This window comes from Pyrus communis, chromosome 3 (genome assembly GCF_041283825.1).
Source record: "Pyrus communis isolate YQ-2024b chromosome 3, ASM4128382v1, whole genome shotgun sequence".
NCBI classification, from domain to species: Eukaryota; Viridiplantae; Streptophyta; class Magnoliopsida; order Rosales; family Rosaceae; genus Pyrus; species Pyrus communis.
Window position 1 is genome coordinate 10,412,919 of NC_142567.1, and position 10,730 is coordinate 10,423,648.

Sequence of the window (10,730 nt, forward strand, 5' to 3'; positions counted from 1 at the left end):
AAAGGGATCAGCTCATGGCTTCGCCACGAAAGTCCACCCTTATGGGGGCCAGGAGAATTGACAAAGCATTTCAGCCTCTCCTTGCCCACAATCGTGTGATTCACTAGCGCTAGGAATCGAACCCCAAGACATGCCGTGTGGAATACGGGCTTGAAATTCATCCTTAACCATTGGGTCAACCTGTGGTGGTTCCTTGGATATATTATTAGACATATAACATTTAATGAGACGGCTTTAAACAACAATTTTAACCCTTAGATTAAAGTAAATTAGTTTGATATGTGAAATGTTCGTAAAGTATCATCTAAATTTTTCCTTCAACAAAATGTACAAATTGATCAAATAATGCATATTTTTTTAACAAAAAAAAAAATGTATTTCTTATTCATCTAAAATGACAGATTCGTCACTAAGAAACATTCAACCCTAAAATAATAAATCCAATAAACATTAATTACCAAAACAATTAACTTGGGGTTTTCTTATTCAATACTCCATTTCCTGTATTCTGCAGACACATTGGTGATATATATAGGAACCAACAAGCTGGAGAGTAAGTCTCAAACCAAAAGACGAAGCTGGAGTGCAAGTCACTACACCGGAAACACAAAGTGAAACATAGACAGGACTCTATGGTTCCTTCTCGTCTGGCCGGAAGCAGCGAATATGTTTCACCGCGACTGAATTTATTGCAAAGATCTTCACTGTACTGAAATGACTCAGAAACTGACAAACCCTTTTTCCTTCAAGCTTTCAACTGTTTCCTTGAGGCTAACATCTAGTGGAATAAATTCGACACCCAAGCTTTTCGCCTTCTCCTTGGAGACCTGATATGTTGGCACAAAAGGCTTGTCGTCCGCACACCTGGAAATGGCAGTTGAAAAGGGGAAATAACACAATTAATTTCCACGAAACCACCGCACTAAAACCACCTGGAAAATGAGGGGGGCTAAGATAGTTTCTGAAAGCATATGAAACGAAGAATGTAGGAATCAACACGCACTGTCAAGAACAATGCCGGTCATGCTAGGAATTTATGTTTTTACTTCTAATTTTCATAAAACGAAGACGTGAGCCTGCAGATCGCGAGAAAATGAAGGATTGTGAAAATTTCTATTGCTTTGAGCCCCATGATATGGTGAAAAAATTTAGCAACAATTCCATGTGCTTTAATCAAACTTTTTCGACACAAGGTATGCAATACTAAATGAAGAGCATCTATAGGCATTAAAAGTGCAGCAACTTCAACTTCAGCGTGATTGAAAAGTTAGAAGGATGGGAAAGAGGATCATATTGTAGTATTTGAAACACTATACTCATTGTGAATGTAAAATAACCTGTAAAACCAAAACTACCATATAAGTTCGAAATACGGCAATGCTGATTTTTGTCGTAAAATACAATTCAGTATAAAAGAAAACAAATAAAATAAAACCAATTATTATCCGAGTCATGAGACAGTGTTAGTGTGGAAATGAAGTGACTGTTACCAGCAAATTTAAATTGGCTGGGACACAAAAACTTACTTCTCTGGAAGTTGCAAAGTAGGGTACAGCTCACGTAAAATTCTCACAACTTCTGAGAAGTGGGCAACTGTCTCCACCAAACAATATCTGCCACTAGCGGTAGGACTCTCAAATGCTTGAATATGTGCATTGGCAACATCTTTAACATTAATCCATCCAAAACTTGCATTTGGAAATGTTCGAGCTCCTGCATCACACAAAGAAGTGAAGAAATAATCAGGTACTTCATGGAGAATGAGCACACCAAGTGTTAGACTAATAGTTGGAACTTTTTTATTAATATATTAAACGCTATCCAGTTAAGATACTGCAGATACAAATATAAAACACCTCTGGTCGGGACGCTAATAAGAGAGAGATAACTGACAAAACTTGATGCTATTTTGAAATATATACAGTAGACGAAGATGGGGCACAAAAGGCCACCATAGAGCATTACATTGGCTCAACATGAAGAAACGTCCATTTTATATTATCATCTCATGTACTATTTAAGACATTTAGTCTTTCTTCCAGCTTCTTGAGCAGAAAACGTCTTACTTGTTGAAATGAAGAAGTATTCGATGCACCAATAAAGAAACGTTACCCTTAATAACATTCAAAACTGCTGCAGCACTTGTATTAAGTGTTGGCTGTAACAGAGGACCTATCACCATTGCAGGGTTAATTGTAACCAAGTCAATACCCTTCTCCTTCACAAATTTCCAGGCAGCATCCTCAGCCAAAGTCTTTGAAAGCACATACCATAGCTGGATGTAATTAAGGGGTAAACGGAAATTAAATATGTTTTTTTACAAATAAATGAAATATTCACCAAAATATTAATGAGGAATAGTAAAGAAGCCTTAGAGGCCTGGCATAACATTGCCTTATGCACAACATCATCAACATGAAGCAAATGTATGGCATTGAGAACACAACAATATACCCACATGTTTAGTGACTACATTATACTTATGGGCATGGGAGGCCCCAATTATGAAAAACTGGTTCCGGCCACGTAATGGAATAGTATGAAATCTTGAGTACTAACCATTAAGCATTAAAGAAATCTCATTTCTTAAATTCAACAAGGAAACACAAGTATTGCACCAGATTCTAAGGTATCAGAGTTCGTAGATTGAGTGCATTTGACCACATAGCAAAACATAACATCAGAATGAGAGATTAAGATGACAAGACATTACAACGTAAGAAACAACTATCATGGTCAGGCCAACATATGTGCTTTTTCAACTTACAACAAGGAAATTGGAAGTTAACTCTCAGGGAAGCTTCTCCCACAAAGTGATCTAAACTGAAACCTATTTGATAAGGAGGAGAACTACATTTCTCTTGTAAACCATCTTATTAGTGATTTCATGTTCCGTGGACAGACATATATTGTACATATACGTACTCACCCATATATATACATACATATTTCAGTAGGTTATATATATTAGAAAATGGATAAGTCAACTGGACTTTCGTCTTAAAGAATGTCCATGTGACAAGGAACCGGTTTCTCCACTCGCTTCTAAAAATGTCCCATCCTCTTCTATACCACACACTTTCATCACTCATTATAGAACAAGAAGACTTGCTTATTACAAACAAATATGTTGTCGTTCAAGAACATGCAGACTTGCAATCATATTATTCTGACTTTTGGTTAACTCTTGGGCGAATAGAAACCAAATTTAACAACTGGTACTAATTTACCACTGTAAAATTGCAACATAATGAATCAAAATGTATCGCCATATTTTGTTTTCACAAGAGCATTAAGAATGACAGCACATCCATACCTTCGATTCCTTACAAACATCTGGATCTGTAAACCAAGTCTCATCAATTACTACATCAGGCGTTCGAGGCTTTCCATTATATGCAACTGCGGCTATAGAAGATGTCAAAACCACCCGTTTGATTGATGGTGATTTTGCACACGAATTAAGAACGTTAAGGGTTCCCTTTACTGCAGGTTCAAGTAGTTCTGCCTGAAATGAGGCAACAACTATGTAACAGCTAGAAACTATATAACCCAGCTTCTTATTAGCATGCAAAAGCGGAAGGATAGTAATGAATTGAAAACCCTATAAGAAATTACCACTTAACTCATGGAATTAAATTCAGAGACAGCAAATATTGGGCAGTCGTGATTGTTTCTAACATTTCTCATATGTATCCTCAAATCAATGTTAACATCTCTATTACCTACAAGATTCTAATATAAACTCATGACAAATGGGGTCCTACAAGGACACCTATGTTATTTACGTTTAGCATATGCATCTTTTTAGCTACCATCTGTGGACATGTACAAGTCACAAGTGAGTTGAGCGCACAGGATGTTGGACGCGGAAAATCCTCAAAATCAAAAAACGGGAACACAACTAAGTAAATACTTAAATACTTGTATGTTTCAATTAAAAAGTGTTCACATTCTCTAGTTAGAAGGACAAAAAAGGGCGTCTTCCAACAACGGAAAAGTTCATATGTACTTCTAAAGGGTGAAAAAGTAAAAAGAACAGCTGGATAGATTAACTCCATATTGAAACACACAATAAGGAAGAGAAAATATATCTTTACTATGTTGCTGGAGAAGTTATCCTTTCCCTCTTATGTATGCCTTATATCACCCTTTAATTTATAACCTCTTGGCTCTTGTGATATTTAATTCGCTGTGCCAGAAGATTTGAAGAATGGTTCATTGTGTACCACACGATAATTAAAAGAAGACATTGCAGGTGCTATACCACACGATAGGCTATGGGGCAGATGCCGCTCCCAGCAAATATTTTGGTCATTTATAATATTTGATGACCTGAATTGCTCTTTTTAAAAATCTTTTGGCTTCTTCAGTGCATGTCGAATTCCTATTGTTTATGATTTCAACAAGTAGATGCATGATGATGAACTTAATACTTATACTGTTGAAATGGGCTTTGCTAGTTACTTTTATAGATTGAAAGATTTATAATCTTAATTTTACAGAAAAAATGATTGACACGAAAATGAATAGGCTACATCTATTAGTTGTAGACTCGATGATCAATGGATAAAAAACAACTTGATCATCTAAAATTGAAGAAAAATATATATATTTGATTGACTATCCAGCAAACAGTCAATTGCATTAATATATGATCAATTGGTACTATTACAAGTATCCATTTTTATTAGACAGCTCTGGTCCCTCAATTTATGAAGAATTGTAAGTTACGTAGCTCATTGGTAACTTAAATTTTTATACCACAGATTATATAACTTTTAAGAAAGAAGCTAAATACCTTCATGAACAGAGCAGAAAAAAAGCACAGAAAAAAAATTAATAATTCATTAGAAAAAGTACAAGTGGATGAACCTTTGGGTCTGTGACATCATGATAAAAGGGGGATGCGGTATGGAATACCCCTTCACAACCCTCAACAGCAGAGTCAAAGGAGCCTTCTTCCAATAGATTTGCTTTGAAAAGTTGAAGTCTGTCTTGAGCTCCATCAAGCGCATGCAAGTGCTCTGTCTTAGTTGGATCATCTACGTGAAAATACAAAAGGAACTCGGTAAATTAATTTGTTTAATACTAGCCGTATTTATTAAATTACAAAGTTGAGCCATGAAAGATGTCCTATCTACAAACTCATTGACAGAAACAAAACAAATGCAAGACTCAACAATCTATGACATACAAGTTATGCTGGGAGCTAAATCCACACACATATGCATTCCTACTAATGGACATGTCATGTATATACGTAGTTATACATGCACTATTTTCATATCAAACTTAAATGATATGTTTAACATGGTAGCACCATTAGGAGTAAAACGAATATTAAATCATTTATATCCATACTGAAAAATTGAGTGACAGACGAGTGAAAAAAATTGATGGCCGTGATCATATGACCAGGGGCAGAAAAGATCCCAGAAAAGGAGAATAAATGTGACCTGAAGAAACAAATGTAAACTTGAAAAATGAAAACCATTAACCACCCACAAATCAGAAATTAGAATCTAGTTGTGCATGTCATTTAGATGAATGACCCAATTAGTGTTATCTTACTTGAAACCAATCCACATGGAATTGGTTAAGCACCCAATTAAATAATCACAGCAACCTGTACCAATCCTATCCAAACCAATGAAACCATAGCAACGGAAATATGTCACAGCCCATGCGTAGAACTTGGCACTGGAAAACTAGTTTACAAGGTAAGGATGCTCAAGAGCTCTTAGACTGCAGATAACAGGAATCGATGAAAAACCACATACAAACTAAACAACTATATCAATGCTAGCATCACCTCCCATTCTTAAAATCAGTCACCTCGAATGCATTTAAACCCATGCTAATCCAGCTTTCCAGTACTAGAGTATTTCACATATTAAAGTAACCAAACGTGTTTTTTCATATCAAATCGAAATCTGTATAACCACGAAGGCAAACACATAAAAGCAAATCCTTCGTCCAAGGTCGAACTGAAAATTGTGTAAGCACAAACAAGCACAGTTTTTTGCATGAAGAGAAAAACCCAACGAGCCATTTCCATGTCTCCAATTTTCCATTAACTCTTGATGCAGTTAATAAAATAATCAATTTAATAAAAATAAAACTCATAAAAGCTAAGGACAAATCTCTATGCTGCAATTCCCTCACTTCCACACCTCAAGGAATGAAGAATCTGACCCATCAAATCTAAACCGAAACCCACAAACAGGTTCTCAATATCCCAGAAAACCATCAAAATCTTCAATTAAAATAAGAGTAAAATACTACAATAATCTGAAACATGGGTATGCTCCAATTCTGCATGCATAAATCTAAATCACAAGAATTTAAACGATCACACGCCAAAACGAACAAGAAAACCCGAAACTTAATGAGAGCAAAGAGAGGGAGAAATGTACGTACTTGGGTCGCGAATGGAGGCCTTGACGGTGTAGCCGCGCTGGAGAAGAAGCTTGACGAGCCATGAAGCAATGTAACCGGACGCACCGGTGACGCACACGACCTTCCCCGCTCCGCTGCTCATCCCTCTCTCTATGTGAGTGTGTTCACTCTGCAGATTTTACGTTTTGAAGTTTCGAAGCTCCTTTTACGTAAATTGATTTTTGTCTGTTTCCGAACGGAATTGTTGCGTAATGACATTCGTAGGCACGTAGCTGATGATCTAATCTATTACAATATCTTCAACAACGCCACTTACTAGTATAGTCTAGTAGTATTTTTTCTCTTTTGTAAATGAGATGTGTTAAGTTTGACTATCGTCAAAAGTAAATTTGAATCACATTATTGTTAATATATTGTAAAGTTAAACCCATCATTTCTCCCTTAATATAGATAATATCGTTTGTTTAAAATTAAAAAATCAATAAATAAATAAAAACTAATTTATGTTGCATTCCTAATTTTATTTGGAGTATGAGATTACGTATAGGACTCCTATGAGATCTCGAGGATCTTTTCTTGTACAACTTATATTAATTGATTAGAGAGTAAATTTATCTCTTCCTTTTAGTATAAAAAAGGCACAGAGCATGAGAAATAACATACATGTACAGAATTCCCTTAGATCTTTTCCTCTTTTCGGCCGTCCTTCTCTCCTGTCTCTTCTCTCTGGCTAATCTCCCTCTTTCTTCTCTCAGTAAAATAGGCCTACTAGAACATGTTATAAGTACATCACCAAGGCCCGTTCACAAGATTCATCATCACAATCTAAGCTCTTCTAAAACACAATCTAAATATTAATATCTTTTCAACCTAATTGCATGAGACATTCACCATAAACCCTCGATTACTGAATCATATATTCTACTCAAATTACTGTTCGCAATTTTATAATTGTGGTGAATTGCATTTGTATGAATAAGCAAAGGAAAAACAAAAACTCGAAGAATTAAAACCCCTAAGCGCCCCTCCTCACGCCCAGAAGTCGTGCAAGCCGAGCCGCCAAGCCACTGAGTGAGCTGCCACCTAGCCGAGTCAAATCAAGCCCAGCTTCGGCCTTGAATTTTGGGCCCCTGTTTGAGCCTTTTTTCAGAAAAAACTTCAGCCCAGTTTGGGCTCTTAATTTTTTTTGGGTTGCAGCCCACTTAATTAACTTTTTTTCTATTTAGTTTGACCCGTATGAAATGCTAACCCTATTTATCGGGATTTGTTCGTCGTTTTCCTTTCTTACCTGGTATTTGGGTCTGGGTGGGTTATTTCAACCCACCTATTTTCAACATCTGGCCTGCAGCTCAGTCAATTAAAATAATAATTTATTTTTGCATTTGAAGTTCTTTACTTTTTAGGACCCTTGCCTATACTTTCACACAACGGTAAATCTAAGAATTGATGATCATTTACCGTTGAATTTGGTATTAGGGTTACTATTAAAAACACGTCTATTATTTTTTTCTCGTAATATCAAATCCAAATGCGAGTGACCATGTTATATTTTTGTAGTTTTAATTTACAATCTTTTGGCCTCCTTATACTTCTAATCATAGCTCAACCTGTGTGTTGAGGTACCTCGAGCCTTTATAGGTAAGACACCTCAATCCTACTCACTAACAAAGTCATGAAGTCCTTCCTTGTACAAGAATTGTACAAGCTCAGAAGCCAATAATAATTATCATCGGGTGTCACTATTTTTTATGGCACAAGGAATAGATCTCTAACCCTACTTTGAAATTTGAATCCTCTTGTGAGGATTGGATATTGACTTTCCCTGTCAACATATAGATTCGCATTTTCACTTCAGCTTTATCCAGAAAACGTGTTTTTTTTTGTACATTTTTATGCCCTAGCAATTCGAATTTGGGTAATTCTTTTAGTGATGACTTAACATACAGACAATTGTGTTAATTGAAATGCATTATCAAATAGCTATTTGAAGAATGTGCATAACTTTTAGCTTTTGTACACTGGTATGTAAAATTGAGTGGTACGAAAAAATGATGATTGTGAATGAAAATAGATTTATCTAACAGTTTTGGAAATCAAATCTAACAACTAAAACACTCGTAACACATGTGAGTGAGTATTACGTGGTAATAAAGTCACACCCCGTAACTTTATTATTAGGCCTAATTGGATTATTAGTTCACGTGGTGATAGAGTAATCGAAAGATAGCTCATGTGGCAAAAAAAAACTAGGATTTAAGTCAGTTTGGTGAAGTCTGTTAGCATTTAGGCCCAAAATTAAATATTTAGTCATCTCTCCATTAATTATTAGCATATGAACCACACATATGAGACTAAATAGAATTTTCCGTTAATTGTTAGCATATAAGACATGTGAGGCTAACTTTATATTTTTAGTCTCACATGTGAGCCTCATGTACTAATAATTAACAAGGAATTGATAAAAACTTTAAATGGACCTAAATCGTAACAAACTTCACCACAAATTTGAATCTTAGTTCGAAAAATAAAAAAAATAAAAAAATTATCATATCACCATAAAGACTAATAATCCAATTAAGCCTTATTATAATTAGAAGGATATTGAAAAAGAAAAGAAAGAAAACTAAAGGTTGGTAGTAAAATAACAAATTATGTGATGGCAACGGGAAGGATGGGCGACGCAGGCAAGGAAGTCCCAGCATTAAAATCATCCAAGTACGGTGCTGTCGGCTTGGGCGGTGGTACTTCTGGCTCGGTTCCAATTTCAAAGCTCAAAAATCTCAAAACGACAAAGAAAAAGCAAAACGCAAGGGATTAGTTTAACTACGAAGAACGACTTCCAATGTTTGAGGAACGGGCGGGTCCGTCCAACTCCAAAGTCCAAAGTCGCATTTGATTGATGGTTTCCACACACCCATATTTTGGCATATTGTCCTTCAGTTTATAAATACATTATTTTCTTATGCCAATCAACTCTGTCAACTCGTATATGTACGTATGTTTCTTTCTTCCAATGTTTTCGAACTGTTTTTTAAATCTATATTTTTTTGTTTTTCTTTTCTTTCCCAACTCTTCATTATTTATGAGAACTACAAGCAAAATCACAAGACGAGTGTGCGAACTTCTTCACTCATAGTATGATGTGGTTGCATTTGTGATTTTACCAGATTTTTAACCATTTTAGGTTTCTGTCAACCTCTCTTACGTGAATGAATGTCGAGCGATCTCATCTCTGTCTGTGTTTTTCATCCTCACTTTCTCTCTCCATAAATAGTGCAATAATAGTATTTTAAGTTTAAATTTTGCTTTCTTCTTTTTATTTAGGCTAGATTTAACGAGTCATTCTGCTAATGTAGCATATCATATAAAATAGCTAGGTTCTTAGAAGCAATTTTTTTTTATGTTTACAATAAAGTAGCCAAATGGGCTGAGATAGCAAACCTATCGAATAAGCTCTTATAAATAAGAGGCTACTTACACGAACAAGGTACTACTAGTAAAAACGTTTATGAGCATAAATGCATCACGTAAGATTCCATACTAGGTTATATATAGTATAGGGTGGTATACGTATAAAAGAGGAGTCCTTTGGCATCGAAAATAACAATAAACCTTAACCGAGCCCACGTTGGACATGCTTGTTTAGTCTTTCATTCCTGGCAACTGCAACAATCCACCTACTCCAACAATTTTTCACGCGAGCATAATGGCGTTTTGAATACACGCGCCAATCTGAAGGACCTCTTTCTAAATTAATTTAGACCAAAACAGAATCTGTCTGTTTTTCATTTGGGAGGATTTCGAATTTTGCGTGGGCTCAAAGTCTTTTTCTCTTTTCTTATAAAATTACAAGTCTTCTTTGTCATCTGCTCAGAAATGGCTTCCTCCTTTATTCTTGTTTGAAAGTAAAAACGATTTTTCCCTGTTATAAGAAGATGTAAATGGAAAAGAGGAAAGAGTGTACCTTAAAAACCACTGCGTTGGCTTAAGACAACTTGGTTTTTTTTTAACAAACGATATTATATACACTATGTAGTCTCACAATTAGCTAGCAAATAATGTGGTTCAAATTCGTCTTTAGCGAGAATCGAACCCAAAACAACTTGGTTTTAAGTTTTGGCGGATGCTAGTGAGCATTGTTCTAAAAATACACGCCTAGCGGTTAGCCATTGCCCCGATTAATGCCTAGACGTTTGAAAATTAAGAAATGGCACCTAGACCTACTGAGGCCACCCAGACCCGCCTAGACACCTGCATAGGTTACGACTCACTTAGACAGAAAATAAATAACTTTCATTTTACATTTTATTTTTTTCAATAAATTGTAA

General features: G+C 35.6%; 1 protein-coding gene across 1 annotated transcript; it reads right to left on the reverse strand.

The window, feature by feature from the left end:
* Positions 1–454: 454 nt before the first annotated feature.
* On the reverse strand, positions 455–6,694 carry LOC137716011 (phenylacetaldehyde reductase). Its single transcript, XM_068455400.2, has 6 exons — positions 6,424–6,694; positions 4,876–5,045; positions 3,317–3,508; positions 2,113–2,275; positions 1,527–1,713; positions 455–864 (listed from the first exon to the last, which is right to left on the reverse strand). The coding sequence occupies exons 1-6, from the start codon at positions 6,542–6,544 to the stop codon at positions 720–722; spliced, it is 978 nt and encodes a 325-aa protein (XP_068311501.1). The 5' UTR covers positions 6,545–6,694; the 3' UTR covers positions 455–719.
* Positions 6,695–10,730: the final 4,036 nt, after the last annotated feature.